Source organism: Kogia breviceps, chromosome 10 (genome assembly GCF_026419965.1).
Source record: "Kogia breviceps isolate mKogBre1 chromosome 10, mKogBre1 haplotype 1, whole genome shotgun sequence".
Lineage (NCBI taxonomy): Eukaryota > Metazoa > Chordata > Mammalia > Artiodactyla > Physeteridae > Kogia > Kogia breviceps.
The window spans coordinates 49290284-49311688 of record NC_081319.1 but is presented as its reverse complement, the minus strand read 5'-3'; the positions used below and the strand labels follow the sequence as shown (position 1 = coordinate 49311688).

The window sequence follows — 21405 nt, the reverse complement described above, 5'->3', positions numbered from 1 at the left end:
GTATATATATGTATGCCACATCTTCTTTATCCATTCATCTGTTGATGGACACTTAGATTGCTTCCATATCCTGGCTATTGTAAATAGTGCTGCAGTGAACATTGTGGTACATGATTCTTTTTGAATTATGGTTTTCTAAGGGTATATGCCCAGTAGTGGGATTGCTGGGTCATATGGTAGTTCTAGTTTTAATTTTTTAAGGACCCTCCATACTGTCCTCCATAGTGGCTGTACCAGTTTACATCCCCACCAACAGTGCAAGAGGGTTCCCTTCTCTTCACACCCTCTCCAGCATTTATTGTTTGTAGATTTTTTGATGATGGCCATTCTGACCCATGTGAGGTGCTACCTCATTGTAGTGGGTTTTTTTGTTTGTTTGTTTTTGTTTTTGTGGTACGCGGGCCTCTCACTGTTGTGGCCTCTCCCATTGCGGAGCACAGGCTCTGGACGCGCAGGATCAGTGGCCATGGCTCATGGGCCTAGCTGCTTCACGGCATGTGGGATCTTCCCGGACCGGGGCACAAACCCATGTCCCCTGCATTGGCACGTGGACTCTCAACCACTGTGCCACCAGGGAAGCCCGTCATTATAGTTTTGGTTTGCATTTCTCTAATGATTAGTGATGTTGAGCATCTTTTCATGTGTTTGTTGGCAATCAGTATATCTTCTTTGGAGAAATGTCTATTTCGGTCTTCTACCCTTCTTTTTTTTTTTTTTTTTTTTTTTTGTGATACGCGGGCCTCTCACTGTTGTGGCCTCTCCCGTTGAGGAGCACAGGCTCCGGACGCACAGGCTCAGCGGCCATGGCTCATGGGCCCAGCCACTCCGCGGCATGTGGGATCTTCCCGGACCGGGGCACGAACCTGTGTCCCCTGCATCGGCAGGCGGATTCTCAACCACTGCGCCACCAGGGAAGCCCTACCCATTTTTGGATTGGGTTGTTTGTTTTTTTGATATTGAGCTGCATGAGTTGCTTGTATATTTTGGAGATTAATCCTTTGTCAGTTGCTTCATTTGCAAATATTTTCTCCCATTCTAAGGGTTGTCTTTTCGTCTTGTTTATGCTTTCCTTTGCTGTGCAAAAAATTTAAGTTTCGTTAGGTCCCATTTGTTTATTTTTGTTTTTATTTCCATTTCTCTAAGAGGTGGGTCAAAAAGGATTTTGCTGTGATTTATGTCAGAGTGTTCTGCTTATGTTTTCTTCTAAGAGTTTTATAGTGTCTGGCCTTACATTTAGGTCTTTAATCCATTTTGAGTTTATTTTTTTGTATGGTGTTAGGAAGTGTTCTAATTTCATTCTTTTACATGTAGCTGTCCAGTTTTCCCAGCACCACTTATTAAAGAGGATGACTTTTCTCCATTGTATATTCTTGCCTCCTTTATCAAAGATAAGGTGACTATATGTGCGTGGGTTTATCTCTGGGCTTTCTATCCTGTTTCACTGATCCGTATTTCTGTTTTTGTGCCAGTACCATACTGTCTTGATTACTGTAGCTTTGTAGTATAGTCTGAAGTCAGTGAGCCTGATTCCTCCAGCTCCGTTTTGCTTTCTTAAGATTGTTTTGGCTATTCAGGGTCTTTTGTGTTTCCATCCAAATTGTGCAATTTTTTGTTCTAGTTCTGTGAAAAATGCCAGTGGTAGTTTGATAGAGATTGAATTGAATCAGTAGATTGCTTTGCGTAGTATAGTCATTTTCACAACGTTGATTCTTCCAATCCAAGAACATGGTATATCTCTCCATCTGTTTGTGTCATCTTTAATTTCTTTCATCAGTGTCTTATCGTTTTCTGCATACAGGTCTTTTGTTTCCTTAGGTAGGTTTATTCCTAGGTATTTTATTCTTTTTGTTGCAATGGTAAATGGGAGTGTTTCCTTAATTTCTCTTTCAGATTTTTCATCATTAGTGTATAGGAACGCAAGACATTTCTGTGCATTAACTTTGTATCCTGCTATTCTACCAAATTCATTGATTAGCTCTAGTAGTTTTCTTGTAGCATCTTTAGGATTCTCTATGTATAGTATCATGTCATCTGCAGAGAGTGACAGTTTTACTTCTTCTTTTCCGATTTGGATTCATTTTACTTCTTTTTCTACTCTGATTGCTGTGGCTAAAACTTCCAAAACTATGTTGAATAATAGCAGTGAGAGTGGGCAACCTTGTCTTGTTCCTGATCTTAGAGGAAGTGGTTTCAGTTTTTCACCATTGAGAATGATGTTGGCTGTGGGTTTGTCATATATGGTCTCTATTATGTGGAGGTAGGTTACCTCTATGCCTACTTTCTGGAGAGTTTTTATCATAAATGGGTGTTGAATTTTGTCAAAAGCTTTTTCTGCATCTATTGAGATTATCTTTTTTTTTTTTTTCCTCTTGTGGTACGCGGGCCTCTCACTGCTGTGGCCTCTCCTGTTGCAGAGCACAGCCTCCGGACGCACAGGCTCAGCGGCCATGGCTTATGGGCCCAGCCACTCTGCGGCATGCATGATCCTCCTGGACCGGGGCACGAACCCGTTTCCCCCGCATCGGCAGGCAGACTCTCAACCACTGCGCCACCAGGGAAGCCCTGTAGTTTTCTTGTTTTGTGACATCTTTGTCTGGTTTTGGTATCAGGTGATGGTGGCCTCATAGAATGACTTTTGGAGTGTTCCTCCCTCTGCTATATTTTGGAAGAGTTTGAGAAGGATAGGTATTAGCGCTTCTCTAAATGTTTGATAGACTTCTCCTGTGATGCCATCTGCTCCTGGGTTTTTGTCTGTTGGAATATTTTTAATCACAGTCTCAATTTCAGTGCTTGTGATTGTTCTGTTTATATTTTCTGTTTCTTCCTGGTTCAGTCTCAGAAGGATGTGCTTTTCTAAGAATTTGTCCATTTCTTCCAGGTTGTCCATTTTATTGGCATATATTTGCTTGTAGTAATCTCATGATCCTTTGTATTTCTGCAGTGTCAGTTTTTTCTACTCCTTTTTCATTTCTAATTCTGTTGATTTGAGTCTTCTCCCTTTTTTTCTTGATGGGTCTGCCTAATGGTTTATCAATTTTGTTTTATCTTCTCAGAGAACTAAGTTTTAGTTTTCTTGATCTTTGCTATTGTTTCTTTCATTTCTTTTTCATTTATTTCTGATTTGATCTTTATGATTTCTTTCCTTCTGCTAACTTTGAGGGTTTTTTTTTTTCTTTCTCTGATTGCTTTAGGTGTAAGGTTAGGTGGTTTATTTGAGACTTTTCTTGTTTCTTGAAGTAGGATTGTATTGCTATAAACTTTCCTCTTAGAACTGCTTTTGCTGCATCCCATAGGTTTTGGGTTGTCGTGTTTTCATTGTCATTTGTTTCTAGATATTTTTTGATTTCCTCTTTGATTTCTTCAGTGATCTCTTGGCAGTATCTAGTAGCATGTTGTTTAGCCTCCATGTGTTTGTACTTTTTACAGTTTTTTCCCTGTAATTGATATCTAGTCTCATAGTGTTGTGGTTGGAAAAGATACTTGATACGATTTCAATTTTCTTAAATTTACCAAGGCTTGATTTGTGAACCAGGATATGGTCTATCCTGGAGAATGTTCCATGAGCACTTGAGAAGAAAGTGTATTCTGTTGTTTTCAGATGGAACGTCCTATAAATATCAATTAAGTTATTGAGTTTAATGTGTCATTGAAAGCTTGTGTTTCCTTATTTATTTTCATTTTGGATGATCTGTCCAATGGTGAGTGTGGGGTGTTAAAGTCTCCTACTATGATTGTTACTGTTGATTTCCCCTTTTATGGCTGTTAGCATTTGCCTTGTGTATTGAGGTGCTCCTATGTTGGGTGCATAAATATTTAAAAAAATTGTTTTATCTTCTTCATGGATCGATCCCTTGATCATTATGTAGTGTCCTTCTTTGTCTCTTGTAATAGTTTTTATTTTAAAGTCTATTTTGTCTGATATGAGAATTGCTACTCCAGCTTTCTTTTGATTTCTATTTGCATGGAATATCTTTTTCCATCCTCTCACTTTCAGTGTGTATGTGTCTCTAGGTCTGAAGTGGGTCTCTTGTAGACAGTATATATACAGGTCTTGTTTTTGTATCCATCCAGCCAGTCTATGTCTTTTGGTTGGAGCATTTAATCCATTTACATTTAAGGTAATTATTGATATGTATGTTCCTATTACCATTTTCTTAATGGTTTTGGGTTGTTTTTTATAGGTCTTTTCCTTCTCTTGTGTTTCCTGTCTAGAGAAATTCCTTTAGTATTTGTTGTAAAGCTGGTTTGGTGGTGCTGAATTCTCTAAACTTTTGCTTATCTGTAAAGGCTTTAATTTCTCCATCAAATCTGAATAAGAGGGCTTCCCTGGTGGCACAGTGGTTGAGAGTCTGCCTGCCAATGCAGGAGATATGGGTTCAAGCCCTGGTCTCGGAAGATCCCACATGCCGTGGAGCAACTGGCCACATGAGCCACAACTACTGAGCCTGCACGTCTGGAGCCTGTGCTCTGCAACAAGACAGGCCGCGACAGTGAGAGGCCTGTGCACCGCGATGAAGAGTGGCCCCCGCTTGCCACAACTAGAGAAAGCCCTCACGCAGAAATGAAGACCCAGCACAGCCAAAAATAAATAAATTAATTAATTAAAAAAAAATCTGAATAAGATCGTTGCTGGGTAGAGTAATCTTGGTTGTAGGTTTTTCCCTTTCATCACTTTAAATATGTCCTGCCACTCCCTTCTGGCTTGCAGAGTTTCTGCTGAAAAAATCAGCTGTTAACCTTATGGGCATTCCCTTGTATGTTATTTGTTGCTTTTCCCTTGCTGCTTTCAATATTTTTTCTTTGTATTTAATTTTTGATAGTTTGATTAATATGTGTCTCAGCATGTTTCTCTTTGAGTTTATCCTGTATGGTACTCTCTGTGCTTCCTGGACTTGATTGACTATTTCATTTCCCATTTTAGGGAAGTTTTTGACTATAGTGTCTTCAAATATTTTCTCAGGGGGCTTCCCTGGTGGTGCAGTGGTTGAGATTCCGCCTGCCGATGCAGGGGACACAGGTTCGTGCCCCAGTCCGGGAAGATCCCACATGCCGCCCAGCGGCTGGGCCCGTGAGCCATGGCCCCTGAGCCTGTGCGTCCGGAACCTGTGCTCCGCAATGGGAGAGGCCACAGCAGTGAGAGGCCTGCATACCGCAAAAAAAAAAAAAAAAAAATTTCTCAGACACTTTCTTTTTCTCTTCTTCTTCTGGAACCCATATAATTCGAATGTTGGTGCATGCAATGTTGTCCCAGAGGTCTCTGAGGCTGTCCTCAATTCTTTTCATTCTTTTTTCTTTATTCTGTTCCCTGGCAGTTATTTCCACCATTTTATCTTCCAGGTCACTTATCCATTCTTCTGCCTCAGTTATTCTGCTATTGATTCCTTCTAGAGTATTTTTAATTTCAGTAATTGTGTTGTTCTCACTGTTTGTTTGCTCTTTAGTTGTTCTAGATTCTTGTTAAATGTTTCTTGTATTTTCTCCTTTCTGTTTCTGAGATTTTGGATCATCTTTACTATCATTAATTACTCTTAATTCTTTTTCATGCAGGTTGCCTTTTTTGTCCTCATTTATTTGGTCTTGTAGGTTTTTACCTTGCTCCTTCGTCTGTAACAAATTTTTTTGTCGTTTCTTTATTTTTATTTTATTTTATTTTTTGATGGCTGGTGCTGTATTCCTGTCTTACTGTTTGTTTGGATTGAGACATCCAGCACTGGAGTTTGCAGGCAGTTGGATAGAGCTGGATCCTGGTGCTGAGATGAGGACCTCTGGGAGGCCTCACTCCAATTGATATTCCCTGGGGTCTGAGGTTCTCTGTTAGTCCAGCTGTTTGGACTTGGACCTCTCACCACAGGAGCTGGGGCTGACCTCCAGCCTGGGAACCAAGATCCCACAAGCTTCGTGGCATGGTAAAAAAAAAAAGAGAAAGAAAGAAAAAAGGAGCAGTACAACATCAAAGAATAGAAGACAAAATAAAATTAGAAAGATAAAAAATATAAGAGGAAAAATAAAACTATACTTGAAACAACTACAACAAGGTAAAGGAAAACCACAACAGAACAAAGGAAAAAAGGGGGTTGACAAGCCAAAAGGAGAGATCACCGGTCGCTGGGGGTTCCTCCTGTCCCCTTAGGTGTCCATGGTCCCTGACCGGTGCCTGGTCAGTGCCCTAGTTGTGAGGAGACGCGAATTCTGTGTCCTCCTAGTACGCCATCTTGACTCCACCCAACCAGAGCTAGTTTTATTGCACTTCACTTTATTATGCTTCAGAGATCCTGACTTTTTACAAATTGAAGGTTTGTGGCAACCTTGCATTGTCAGATGATGATTAGTATCTTTTTGCGATAAAATATTTTTTAAATTAAGGTTTGTACATTTAAAAAAAATCAGAGTGCTGTTGCACACTTAGATTATAGTGTAAACATTACTTTTATATGCACTGGGAAAACAAAAAAATTGTGCGACTTGCTTTATTGCAGTACTTACTTTATTGTGTTGGTCTGGAACTGAATCCACAATATCTCTAAGGTGTTCCTGTAATGATCTAAGAATGTCTTATTTATTTATGCTATAGAGTATGCTATATAGAGTATGCTATATATAGAGTATCTATATAGAGAGTATCTATAATGCTATAGAGTATCATTTGCCTGCATAAATAGTCAGTGGCAACTTCTAAGGCTAACCTGTCCCTTCTATTAGGTATTTCAGGATCTTTTTGTTTTTCCTAATCAACAATCTTTTTGGTGAAGTAAAATGAAAATTATGTTCATTGTAATTTGGGGGTGGTTAACAGACTCTTGCAGCTATAATGGGGCTAGGGATAGAGGTGGTGAGAAATGGTCAGATTGCTATCTACTTTGAGAGTTTGCTGTTGATTGGACATGGGGGAAAAGAGAGGAGTCAAAATTGACCCCAAGAATTTGGGCTTGAGTGACGGTGAATGGTGGCATCGTTTACTGAGATAGAGAATAGTGGGAGAAGATTAGGTTTGTTGGGAGAAAAATCAGTGTTTGATTTTGCCTGGCTTCAGAGTTTGGAAGTACTATCACAATGGGAGAAGGATTCGATTTGTTCTTAGTGACCCCAAGGGTCTAATCAGAACTTCCTGAAAATGGAAGGTAATCCCAGACACTAGGGTCTAGTTCTGGAGCTAGTGAGATCTCTACCATGGTGGTGTTGGACAGCTGGCTAGCCAGCCTGTGGGATGTAGCAGGATGTAAGTTGACAGTTCTTAAGTTCCTTTATAACTGTGGTCTTTATTGTTTATGGAGTACTTATTGGTTGAATAGTCTAATGTAGCAGGAGGAGGGAGAAGGGGACATGATTAAAAGATGTTTCTGGGGAATTCCCTGGTGGTCTAGTGGTTAGGATTCAGTGCTGTCACTGCCATGGCCTGGGTTCAATTCCTGGTTGGGGAACTGAGGTCCTGCAAGTCGTGAGGCAAGGCCAAAAAAAAAAAAAAGATTCTTTTGTTGTATCCAAGGATTTCTTACCCTAAGATGAGGAGATGAAAACATTCAAAACCTGAAAATCATAATATAAATTGAGAAGTTTTTGTGGGCTGGTAGGGATGCCGTGTAACAGAGTCTAGTATGGTAGAATGTAGAAAATTATTTGGAAGAAGTGAATTGTAAAGAAAGTAAAGGACTGCATTGCTATTAAGGAGATGTGCAGCTAGCTCGTCCTTACTAAAGAATTGGCCTGTGCAGTCATGGGTGGGGGAACAGTGCTTTCCAGACTTCTGGATTTCAGGGACTGAGAAATTACCTTCCAGTTCCTTCCAGAAATGGGGGAAGGGAGACTTGTCATAGGGCTACTTTTATTTTTTTCAAGTGAGGACATTGAGAATAAGGAACCAGATTCTTTTATTGTCATTATTTCATGCAAGAAAGTTTTTTTTTAATAATAAAAAAATTAGGAAGGACATAGTCTCAATAAAGTACAGTTGTTTAGATGAAAGAAATTTAGATCTAAGAAAAACATGTCTTGATCTGAAGACCAGCATTTGGAGACTCCTACTGCTGGGGGAGGTCAAGCCAGGAGTCTGTAGTGAGAGGAACACTAAATGTGCTGAGATCTTGGGACCATGTGGGTGTGGGGAAGAGTAGAGGACAGTTAGTACCTCAGTGTTTTGAGAATTAGTAAGTTTGAAACAATTCAAGAAGAAGGCGTTGCTTATAAGTCCTTGAAAGTAGTGTTTGAGGAAAGTTTTCTAGCAAATGTGTGAGGGATGGATTAAATCAGAGTTAGACTTGAGGTAAGAATTCTCTCTAGAAGGCTACTAAAGGAAATTAATCATCAAAATTATTAGAGATTGGGATTATGGTTTTGGATGTGGAAAAAGGACCTAAACATTGTAGAGAAAGTAATGAAAGAATTTGGTTATATGCAGAGGTCAACAAAAGATAAGTAAAATGTGACTTTGAATATTTTGAGCTTAGAGAATTAGAAAAGTAGGAATCCCAGAAAAATTGTGGGGTTTTGAGGGGATATCCACTATGTTCCAGGTGTTAATCTGCAACATTCTAATGGAGCAAGTGTAAGGGAGAAGCCCTGAGGACACAGAACTGAGCCCAGAGGGATATTTGCGGAGAGAATCAGTGAAGGGCACAGCGGAAACTCTGAGAGAATACTCTGTCAGAACTCTGACAGGAATATAGGTAGGAGCCCTGAAGCCGCAGAAAACAGGTACCTCAGTTGAGGAGGTGATTATTAGTGACTGGTATAGTGGAGAGGTAAAGACCATTGGATTTAGTTAGGGAGGCTCATTAATGACTTAAGGAAAGCAGCAAGTCAGGAAGTTGAAATTTCACTGTTTGGTGATCAACTAGGTCAACCTTTTCATTTGAGGAGGCTTCTGATTTTGACTATTGATCACTTTCATGTATTGGGAGGAGGAAGGTTCTATTGATTATCTATTTAGTATATAACAATTCAGTTTTAGATCAAGTGAATATAAGATAGCACAAGCAGTAAGATGTCTTAAAGTAGGATAAAATTTTACCTTTATCTTAAGTAACTAATTTTTTTAATCCTCTCTACATAATTATCAATTCAGCTGTGATTACAGATCTATAAGTATACTTTTTCTTCTTGGATTTTCATATTCTTTAAGGAACAGAATTATTTGTTGGGGTAAGTACTAATGTTTTAAATGCTGATTATTATTTAATTATTGTTGCTGATACCTTAAGAGTAATGCAAATCTGGATTGATCAGTTTTTAAACTTTGAAAATATCAGGTTTGTTTTTTTGTTTTATACTGAAAACTGCTTATGAATCCTTTATGTTTTAGGAGCTCCAAATGGACCAGCAAGCAAAAAAACATCTCCAAGAGGAGTTCGATGCATCTTTAGAGGAAAAAGATCAATATATCAGTGTCCTTCAGACTCAGGTAAAAAAAGAAGTGTGGAATTTTTGGATAAAGAAAAATAAAGGGGTTTTGATGGGATATCTAATAGGTTCCAGATGTTTAAAAAATGGACTTTAAAAAAATTTATTTATTTATTTGGCTGCATCGAGTCTTAGTTGCGGCATGCGGGATCTTGATTGCAGCATGCAGGGTCTTTCGTTGTGACATGTGAGCTTCTCTCTAGTTGTGGCTCGTTGGCTCCAGAGCGTGCGGGCTTAGTTGCCCTGCGGCATGTGTTATCTTAGTTCCCTTACCAGGGATTGAACCTGCGTCCCCTGCATTGGAAGGTGGATTTTTAACCACTGGACCACCAGGGAAGTCCCAAAATGGCCGATTTTTAAAACTCTGCTTTTTCTCAATTAATTTTAAGGATAATTTTTGATTTATTGTATTTTCTGGCTAAGACATCATTGAAAATAGCAAATATCAAAATTAGCAGCATTGGGAGTACATTTTTTATATTGATTTCCCCCCTCCCCCATTATAGCAAAAAGGGTATCTTTTACTCTATTCCTTCTCTGTTTCAAGGAATGCACTACTGCCAAAGTTTCTCTTGGTTTTTTTCTAATGAAGGACATTTTTTTTTTTTTTTTAGGTTTCTTTGCTGAAACAGCGGTTACGAAATGGCCCGATGAATGCTGATTTACCAAAACCACTCTCGCAGATGGAACCAGAGGCTGAAGGCGCCACTAAAGAGAACACAGATGGTGATGTAGAGCCAATAGGTAAGCTTCAGCTTGTCAGAAGGTTACATTAAAAACTAGAGGAGGATGGTGAGAGATTCTAGGGCAGGAAGTAGTAGACATGGACTGAGGTAGAAGTAAAGTGTCCCTGACCCTAATATTTCCAGAAAGATTCAACTGAGTCAATTTTAAAGATCTTATTGACTTAATTAGACCATTCATGAATCAGGCAGTACCCCTTCTAGCAGATAGAAAAGAGCTCCTGGGAGCTGTACAAAATGAAAGACTTTCATAAGCAGAAGGGAGTGGGACAAGGAAGTTATAGTAGCAAAAAGTGGATTGGTTGTGACAAGGTCCCTTTCCTTTAGGGGATGCAGGGGTCTGTCAGGCATGTGACCTCCCTAGTGTTGACCAGGTGATTCCTGATGCACTGGTTTCAGATTCCATTTCTGGGAGAGGCTGAAACTGTAATTAAGTCTCAGTTTGGTGATGTGGGGCTTAGCTTAAGCCTCCATTTTGGACCTGTTTTTAGCAGATGCAAGATTTTTGATGTTTTTCTGGGCTCTTTGTTTATTGTTTTCCAGGAGAAAGTGAGTAATTGTTTTGACACTTGAAAGTCTGTGAGTAGCACCACATTTTCAGTGTAATTGAAATTCATTATATTATACTGTTTTACTGATAGCAGTAGCTAGATTTCATACAAAAAGGTTAAGTCTAGCTTCCCTAGTGGCGCAGTGGTTGGGAGTCTGCCTACCGATGCAGGGGACACAGGTTCGTGCCCCGGTCCGGGAAGATCCCACTTGCCGCGGAGCGGCTGGGCCCATGAGCCATGGCTGCTGAGCCTATGCGTCCGGAGCCTGTGCTCCTCAGTGGAAGAGGCCACAAAGTGAGAGGCCCGCGTACCACAAAAAAAAAAAAAAACCAACCTAACAAAAAAAACGTTAAGTCTGCTCAAGATTAAGGAATATGCTCTTTGTCATTATTTGTCTCTTTTAGTTTTTAAGTATTATTGCTTACGTATTTCTACATTCAAAGATGCCAATATTTGCCCTATTGTTTGCTTTGTAATTGTAAAAGAAGGAATAGTTAAATTATGTTTTAAAATCCAATTGTAGCCCTCCCTACTCTTTGAGGCTTTGTGGTACCTATTTAGTAAACTTCCCATTTTTTATTTACAAGCTTTACCACAAAGAGATTTGTGATGAACTTTTGGTCCAGCCAGTGCTGGAGTAAGGTGCTGAGCAGCCATTTATCTGAGCAACCAACCTGTAAGGGCTCCTGGAACACCCCTGGGCTATGTCATAAATGTAAGGAGATGGAGAAAGCTGTACTTGCCAGAACTCCTCTCTGGATGAGATTAGAATGCTTTGGAAGGAATACTTTAGTGATCCTTTGGGGATTGGCGCTAAGACATGGGAGGCACTTGTAAATAGCAAAAGATGGTCATCAAACTGTCTTTGAAAGAGGATGGATTCAGTTAACATTAGTTAACTCTTGAGTTGTGTGCCATTTGGGTTGGGGTTGAACCACAGAAGAAGAGATGGATGTACTATGCGGCTTCTTCAGCTGCAGATCACACAAATAGTGGCAGAGTAGAGGTTTGGAAGGGCACCCGTCTCTTCTCAGTCTGGCTCAGAGTATAGCAGAGTGTTGGAATGAGAATACAGTCCTGTGCACTAACAGAGTAGCTGTTCCCAGGTGCCCTTAGATTCCTCACTGACTGCCCCTGCTTATGCTGCTTTATTAATAGTGGGAGATGGAGCTTCTGCTAAAACACTGGAAATACTTCAGCAAAGAGTTAAGCGTCAAGAGAATCTACTGCAGCGCTGTAAAGAAACCATTCGGTCGCATAAGGAACAATGTATGCTGTTAACCAGTGAAAAAGAAGCCCTCCAAGAACAACTAGATGAAAGACTTCAAGAACTAGAAAAGATGAAGGTAAAAGAGAAAATGATTGTGGTCTAACGCAGCCCTGTGATGCTAGATCCACAGGCCCCAGCGTGGCCTGCATCTCCTCTGGAAAGCCTTCTCCCTTCCTCCATAGACAGCATGGAAAGGGCCCCCGAGTGCCCTGGGCTTCATAGCATTTACCATCCTTTTGACACATCTTGTGTTCTCTTCTCCTATTAGACTTGTAGGAGTGTTCAAATTAGAGAAAATGTTTAGAGTTCTCATATGAGGAGAAGCTTTATTAGAGATGGAAATGAATTTTTAAAATTTTTTTAGGAGCTTCATATGGCTGAGAAGACTAAACTTATCACTCAGTTGCGTGATGCAAAGAACTTAATTGAACAGCTTGAACAAGATAAGGTAAAACAACAAAACTTATGATACTAAAATTTGTCAAGGGGAACCCCAATTCATTTTTGGAAGCAATTGGAAGCATTCAGACTTCTGCTTTCCAAAATTATTATAGCTGCTTCCATGAAAAATCTTTTTGTTTTAATTTCTAGGTTTATATAACCATTAGCATTAGTTTTGTATCATGTGAAGCTGAATCTGTGATTTCTTGATCCCAGTCAGCATTTTGATTTGTAGATTAGGATACTGTTGCAAAAGAAATTTGTTTACAGAACATAACTACTTTTTAGAGAAAAGTTAAATTATTTACAGTTAAGGCATTACTAAATGTGAATGATATAAGTATTGTCTTTCAAATATAATGGAAACAGATTAATCTCACAGATAAATTGCCTAAAAAGTAAAGAAGTGGTAATGTATATGTTAGCGTAAACAGAAATTTCTTCAAATAAACTTTAGAATGTATAGGGGAGATTGGCAGTTTAGAGTTGGAACAGCAACTTTAGCTATGGCAGCAAAGACAGCTAAAAAATTCATGGGCAAAACAGTTTTGACCAAAGCCTTTCAGCAGCGGGTTCTTGGGTCCTTTTTTAAAAAGTAGCTTCCAGTTAGTTCCATATCATCCACCGTGTTCTTTAGTATGGTACTTTATAGTTGCAGTATTTTAAGTGGCCATGTAATTAAGAACATGTTAGAGCTGTTCTGCTATTGGAATGTATTGGCAGTTTTTTCATCCTGTTCTTTTTGTTGGATTCTATTCCATAAACTTCATGAAGGCTCTCTTTAAAAAAAAAAAAAAACTTTTTATTATGAAAAACTTAAACCATTTACAAAAGTACAAAGATTAATAAAAGGAATTCCTATGAACCCATCACCCAACTTCAACAGTTAACATCTCCTGGCTAATTTTGTTTCATCTGTACATTCCCAGCCCCCAGTACCCTCATCCCAGGATTGTTTTAGAGCAAATCTAAGAAATCTTATAATTTCTTCCATAAGTATTTTAATGTATATTTAAAATAAAGGTCTTTTAAATTTAATTTTATTTATTTATTTTAAAAATTATTTATTTATTTATTTTTGCTGTGTTGGGTCTTCATTTCTTTGCGAGGGCTTTCTCTAGTTGTGGCATGCGGGGGCCACTCTTCATCGCGCTGTGCGGGCCTCTCACTATCGCGGCCTCTCTTGTTACGGAGCACAAGCTCCAGATGCGCAGGCTCAGTAATTGTGGCTCACGGGCCTAGTTGCTCCGCGGCATTTGGGATCTTCCCAGACCAGGGCTCGAACCCTTGTCCCCTGCATTAGCAGGCAGATTCTCAACCACTGCGCCACCAGGGAAGCCCAAAGGTCTTTTTTAAAATAAGAATATAACCACATTATTATGATCACATCTAAAAATTTAATAGCAATTCCTTAGTACAATCAACTACCTAGACAGTTTCAGATTTTCCCTTTTGTCTCATACATTTCTTTCCCATTTTTATGAATCAGGATCCAAATGAGGTTCTTTAATTACAGTCGGTTGATATGACTCTTAAGACTTCTTTTAATTTATATATTCCACCCCTCTCTCTCTCTCTCTCTCTCTCTCTCTCTTTTCCATTGTGCTTTGGTTTTTGAAGAAACTGAAGGCCCACAATTTTCTTTTGGAATTTGTATAATAATGCCCCACTTACCTTGTTTTTAATCTGTTCATTAATATTAGCCATCTGGAAGAGTCATACCCTAAAGCAAGGGTTGACAAATCCTGGAAGTAAGGTAATACTCTGCTTAATATCATAAAATAGCTGTCACAGAGTCTTATGTTTCACGAGATAAGTTGAACCACCCATTTTTTGTTAGTTGCAAATGACTGATTTAATATATACTATTCGATTATATTTTCCCCCTAGCGACCTTCATTTCTTGTGTAGATTATCCAGAGAGTGGGAAGACAGTAGCAATTAGCAAATTGGAGAAATGCCTCACTGACAGTAATAAGGAGTGGTGTTGGGACCAGAGACTGTCACAGAGGAAAGAGAAAAACCAGGTAGCTCTGTACTGCAATCTTGGTCCATCCAGTGTGGCAGCAGTAACCTTATACTCTCAGCAGCCTCTGGGGCTTTCCCCATGTTACAGCGCAGTTCAGTAATTGTAGTTCATGACTGGTTCTGAGCCAAGTACTAAAGGCTATATTTTGTTGAATATAAACTGTTTACTAAGATAGGGAAGAATATAGTAAACATTTATAGAAAGATTATAAAATAAATCTTTAACTAAAATGTGTTGTTAATAATTAAAAGTTTGAAGTTATTATTAAAATAATTTTTTATATTAAGAATACCCTGATATGCCAGGTAACTGAAGTTATTGTAGTATATAGTGTAGTATATACACAGGACACAGACTAAATACTAAATAAACTAAATACTAAAAACTAAATACTAAAATAATTCGTATGCTGTACTTAGTAAGAGACATTATGTTTTCTGCCCTTTAAAGTAAGTTTGCTATGTGCTATTGATAATGCAGTTTTGTTACACAAACGCTTTAGAGTCTGCACTTCTGTTTAGGGGATGGTAATAGCAGAGACAAAACGTCAGATGCATGAAACCCTGGAAATCAAAGAAGAAGAAATTACCCAACTTCGTTGTCGCATCAAGCAGATGACTAGCCAGGGGGAGGAATTACGGGAACAGAAAGAAAAATCTGAAAGAGCTGGTAAGAACTCAGGGGTTACTTGTTTAATGTTAGAAATCAAAAGTCATGTAAAGTGCTTGACCAACCAGCATTTAGAAAAATCAGTTAAATATGGATAAAAATGTTTAACTGTAGAGACTCTTTATAAAGACACTGTGGACTGTTCCTCAGAAGAGGCAGGGGTTGGTAAACTATGGCCTATGGGTAAAATGCGACCCATGCCTGGCCTGTTTATGTAGAGCCCTGCAAAGCCTGAAGTATTTATTATCTGGCCTTTTATAGAAAATGTTTGCTGACCACTGCCTTAGACTATCAAAATTCAGGTTTACAACTTTGAAACTCCCCAAGTAGGCACAGCATGGTACATATTAAATGACTGCTACCTTTTGGATGCTCTAGGGCAAATAAAAAGTATAAGATGTAGTCTGCTTTTTAAGAGAATGATGGAATAATTCAGTGTTATACATAACTGCATTATGTTTTGACCCAATAAATGCTAGACTGTAAAGTGTAGAGACCAGTATTCAGCAAGGTATGATACTGAATAATGCTCGGAAAGAAAGTAGAGATGTTAGGAAGAGGAGAGAGCAGGGTGAACTGGTGCCTTTAGGTTAGTGAGGATATGAGTTGACTTGGGCCTCAGATGATGAGTAGAATGGGCCTAAACAGAGAGATGGGGACAGCACATATTTCAGATTTAAGATCATAAACGGGCCCAGTGACCATAGGGGGTGGGTGTGTCAACTGGAAACCATTCTTGCTGAAGTGGGAAGTGAAGTTGGATTGTGAAGGAACTGACTGTTAAAGTCTGTAAAAGTGAGTAACTGAGTTTAGACTTTGGTAAACAAGGAAACCAGTAATAGGAAAGCATAATGTGATGGAAGCCAGTGTTGTATGTAGAAAATAAATGAAGTGGAAAGTCAAACTTAAAAGCAAGGGTAGAAATCCAGGCTTTGGGAACTGAGAGCTTTGGCCACCTTGACTAGGATGGCGGGTCTGGGAAGGAGAGGAAGAGTCAAATTTGCAGAATTTGGTATCCAGTTAACTTGGAGGGGCAGAAGAAAAGTAGGAGTCCAAGGTGATGCCAGAGTTTTAAGGTTAGGAGACCGAATGAATCAGGTGAAGTCAGAATAGGAAGTCTAAATGGGGACACTGAGGAATAGAGTGAAATGGTGAGTTTGCTTAGATTCTTTGAATTTGGGCCTATCATGAGGTTTCCAGATGGAATTGACCTGTAGGAATTTGGAAATAAAAAATCAGAGCATCTTTTAGGAGTTGTTAGCCTAAGGTTGAAGCCTGCGGTTTGATCTGTAGAAGAGGCTGATTTCTCTGAAAGATTGTTTTACTGGTAGTAGAAGCGGTGGTAGTCTTAGTGGCTGCTGCTGCTAATAGCCAGCACTTACTTTATGCAAGGCTCTGTCATGAATGCTTTGCTCGTGTTCACTTGTGTATGTGTTTGTATTTAATCCTCAAAATTTCTATGACTTGGGTATTACTGTTATCCTCATTTCACAAATAAGAAAGGAGACAAGAAAACCTAGGAACATAGAAGTTAAGTAACTTGCTTACATTCACCCACAGAGAGTAAATGTATAGTCAGGATTTGAATCTGGGCATTTTGAGTCCAGAGCCTATGATATTGAGTTTGGCAAAGAGACATAAATGAGAGCAAAAAAAGTAACCTGAGAAGTCATAGGAATTGCGGATACTTATGCTTCTGGGGGAATATAGGAGGCATTTCCAAAAGTGGGGGAGGTAGGATGAAGATTTTTTTTAATGTCTTTTAATTTGCATGAGGATTTGATTCCCAGAATGCAGTTTCAGAAATGATTTTAGAAACCAGATTGTAAGGTTTAAGGAAAGGAATGGCTCTGGATGAGAGAGGCAGTTGGTTGTGCTCATACATATCTCCTCATCTCCGTATAGTTGTTTTATTGACAAGTGGCTGGGAAATTTAGAAATTTGATCCCCCAAAGCCTAAGATTTCCCTTCAGAGAGCATTAATGGGTAGAATCTCTCAGATTATAATCTCTAAAGACTTCGCTGAAGCAACTGGAGACTCGTGAGACGCTGTGAAACAGGTTTGCTTTCCGTGAGCAGAAAACCTAATGCAGAGTCTCAGCTTCTCATGTCAAGCCTTTTCATTTTTAGGACTGCTTTTGTTGACTCTTGTAGCCAGCTGAGAGAAAATAATGCTGGTCAGGGATTACATTTCCTTTTAAAATTGAGGTGCATCTTGTGAGGAGGTAGAAACCCATGAATAACAAGTAAAAAGGGGCACATGATGAAAAGGCAGACAAAATATACAGTTAATTCATATGTAGGGTAAAAGTTTCCCAGGCTGCTGTTCCAGTCAACTCTTTTGTAATACAGCCTTCCTTCTCTTGTTTCTCCAAAGCACAGATGTATTTTGTCTTTATTTGTTTATTTTTACAATTGAGGTATAGTTGATGTACAATATTACATAGGTTTCATGTGTACAACATAGTGATTCACAATTTTTAAAGGTTATACTCCATTTATAGTTATTATAAAACATTGTATTTCTTGTGCTGTACAATATATCTTTGTACCTTATTTATTTTATGCATGGTAGATTGTACCTCTTATGTATTTTGTCTTTAAATGTGATTTTCATAAAACTATATTTTTGTAATATTTCATAGCCTATAAGTTGAGAAACTTATCTGTTAATAATACTGTCAAAATATTTAAAGTTAATAAATACTTAAAGAGAGAATTAAGATTTACAGTTATTTCATAGATATATTTATTTTGGAAAGTCTTTGGATAACACAGTTATGAGTGCTTTTATAGATATTTTCAAAATTATATTTGTAGTCATAATTATTGAGGTTTATGATAGAAAGTTGTAACAGACCGATTTCATATTGAAGATGTTGCCCTTTAAATCTATAATGAAAGTTAGTTTTGTGCATCAACTGAATTTCACCTAATGGCTTTAGTTGAGTCTGAACAGAATTGTTCTGATGTGATTTTTAGTTCAAATATAAAATGCATATGCCAATTGACAGAGAAGTCCCAATTTAGTACTAAAAGTAAGAAAAGGTCTTTGTAAAGGAAATAGAGTTTTCATAAATTTTTATAAACATCATTTGGCTCTTGGAGAATTCAATTGCTCTGTTAAATGTTTGTCTTTCTCTTTCTTAGATTTAAAATTCAAAGGCTAAAAAACACATAAGAGCTGGCCATGTGAAGGAAACACTAACTAACATTAAAGTTTGTGGTTGTTAAGGTTTTTAGAAGTAAATGTGTCTACATAAAATAATTATCAAAGGATCTGAACTCTCCTAGTGCATTTTTGATTGTAAAAATTTAACTCATGTATTTAGCAGTTCTTGACGTGGATATTAGTAGACAAATGGCTACTTTTGGGGGCTCACTTATTCTGGAGATCAAAATGCGGCTCAAACATATTCCTCACTACTTTTCTTAGAAAACAGTCTATTGCACTGCTTCTCATAGTTTTTCTAGACAAACTGTGATGCTTCTCATATGTTGGAAGACAGGAAATCTGAGTGTCTCTGATTTTAAAAAGAATAATACTATCATAAAATGCCAAGACTATGGGAATATGGTAACATGCCTACTTGATGCTGTATCAGCTCGTAGTACTTATTCTACTCTACAGTGGAACTGGTAGGCATGTTTTCTGAAGTACAATACTATAGTACTTTTGTTAAAATTATTTCAGTGAATAAAGAAAACCAAAAATAAATATATTTGTTACAAGTATTCTACTACAACTGTTGATAGTATTCCTTTCTAGATGTTACTTAAAAACAGATGGTCATATCTTCAAGTAACCAGATTTTAAATTTGGAGAATTCTGGTGATTTAGCTTAAGTATGTGATGGTATTTTTTTAGGTACTAGGTATTATTACTAATTGTCTAGAATATTACCTCTTCAATGCAGCACCCGTGCAGAATGTTAATGCTGCTGAAGTTCACACTACGTCTTGGGTATTCTTTGTGTGCATGTGTGTGTATGTTTTACCTGGGTTGGGAGGTAGAGTAGCTGGCTAATCATTAATGTGGTATATTACCCAAAAATTGGAAAATAGAGAAAATGAAAGCACCTTGCTGTCGTTTCAATACACTTCCATTTAGTCTTTTCTCAATCCTTGTTTTATATGATTGTAATCATAATTGTCCATATAATTTTGTATACTCCTTTTTCTTTATTTAGCGTTATATTAGGAGTAGTTTTACATGTTGCTAAAGTACTAACATTTTAATGGCTTTGTCTGAATGCATGTACATCATTAACCATCTCCCTATTGATCAGCACCTAGATTATTTTCTTTCACTATTCTGAATAATACTGTAACAACTTTGTAATACAGCTTATTCCATCCTTGAATTTTTTCTCCAGATAAAGTCTTACCCGTAGACGTTTAGTCTTTTTTTTGTTAATCACCTTTAAGAGATTTAAATATAGCCATTACAATAAAGAACCCATATCATAGTATTAACACCCTGTCCTTAAAATGTTCTCACCTACAACTGTGCAAAATGAATAAAATATTCTGCTTGGATTAGGAAAGTTTCCAGAGTGCACTGACTTTTGTAAACCCTGTTTCCCTTTCATGTACGCTGTCTTTGCTGAAGTTCTGTGTTTTATATGATTGGCTGAATTTTAAAATGTAGATTAACTCACAACATTCTTTGCTTTTTTATTGTCATGTTGTGTTTGTGCAGGAAATAAGTTTCTTTTTCATTTGTAGAGTAGAAACCTGATATACCAAAGACATTCAGTGGAACATTTATTTGAAGGACCCTTTAAAATAAGAGTTTATTTTTAAATAATGTATAAGATTTATGCATATTTATATAACAAACAAAAATCACATGTGTATTTAAGTGCTTTGTTAGTTGTTGATAATTTATGTAACAGAGTTTTCTTGGAGTCTTAAGTCTCACAAAACATCTTATTTTTGTGCATCCACACATGCCAATAAGTGAATCATGGTGCCTTTCCCAAGCCTTGTATGAACAGGACTGGGGTAAGGGCTGTTTTTTCTTATCATGGGTACTTAGAGTAAGCTTTACAAAGAAAATTCCATGTTTCTCAGGCAAAAGAGTATGAATTAAAGTTGAATTTAAGTATGCCATGTTAGGTGAGTAGTATGTACACATTTTGGCACTGAATGAACACCTGATGGAAAATTTTATTATTTTAAATGGAATTAGATTTTAATTTAATATAGGTTTTTAATTTCATAGTCATGTATTTATAGGTGCTTGATACATTTCTACAATAGTAGCTGTACATACATACCTTTAGAAAGTCATTGTCAGCCTGCACATATTTATGTCCCTGGCAATGTCACTTTTACTGGAAAGCACCAGCAACTAGAGGAACACGTTTCTTTGCTACAGAATCATATTTTCCATTTAATTAAATTTACTTAGCTTTAACCTAATATTTTTCAAGATCATCCTGATGTTTTCAAAGTATTTGATAGTAAATTTGCATGGTTAATGTAAGGAGTACATGAAATTTGGATAGATCTGTAAAAAGTTTAAAGGTCAAAGCATAGTTAATCCTTAGAGTGAATCCTGTTATGTATTTTGGTTAGTGGCTTGAAAAGTAGATTTCCATTGCACATGTGATATTTATTAAATTTCTGAAGGCCCCAACTTATAAGTATTGCAATATCTGGTTTATGCCACTAGGTGGTAGTATTATTTTATTTTCATTTATATAAACTCTAGACCAGTGGTTTTCAAACTTTTTAATCACAGGCATCTCCTTACACTCTTAAAGCTTACTGAGGTTTCCAAAGAGTATTTGTTTGTGTGGGTTATGTGGATTGATATTTATTATATTATAAATTAAAACTAAGAAATTTTTTAAAAGTTCATTTTAAAATAACAATTATAAACCTATTACATGTAAGTATTGAACACTTTTATGAAAATTACCCATATTTCCCGAAACACAATTTAGTGTGAAGAATGGCATTGTTTTACATTTTTATCTTATCTTATTGTTTGGCTTAATAGAAGATAGCTGTATTTTCATGTCTGTTTCTACATTCAGTCTGTTGTGATATATTATCTTGGTTAAAATATATGAAGAACATCTGCCCTCATGCAGATGTGTATTTAGAAACAGGAGGACCTCATAGACCCTCAGAAAGGATCTCATGACCCTAGGATTTGTGGACCACACTTTGAAAACTGCTGCTCTAGACTTTTGCTTTTATTCACAAAAGACACTTGATTATTGGATGGGAATTCTGATAAATCTTTGTGTTGTTTTTTTCTGTTAATTTGCATTTCATTCATTTCATAGTACTAGC

The 21405-nt window shown here is 37.6% G+C and overlaps 1 protein-coding gene across 11 annotated transcripts in view; it reads left to right on the top strand.

Annotated features, from left to right (window-relative positions):
* GOLGA4 (golgin A4) overlaps positions 1–21405 on the top strand; it is a 114599-nt gene that overhangs the window by 47690 nt on the left and 45504 nt on the right. For 7 of the 11 annotated variants that reach the window (XM_059077224.2, XM_059077227.2, XM_067005686.1 and 4 more), the window contains 5 exons: positions 9296–9394; positions 10008–10137; positions 11846–12033; positions 12322–12405; positions 14949–15096. In XM_059077224.2, coding sequence (XP_058933207.1) covers positions 9296–9394; positions 10008–10137; positions 11846–12033; positions 12322–12405; positions 14949–15096 — 649 coding nt within the window. The remainder of the gene's footprint in view (positions 1–9295; positions 9395–10007; positions 10138–11845; positions 12034–12321; positions 12406–14948; positions 15097–21405) is intronic. The other 4 variants (XM_059077226.2, XM_067005687.1, XM_067005688.1 and 1 more) reach the window with 1 other exon arrangement.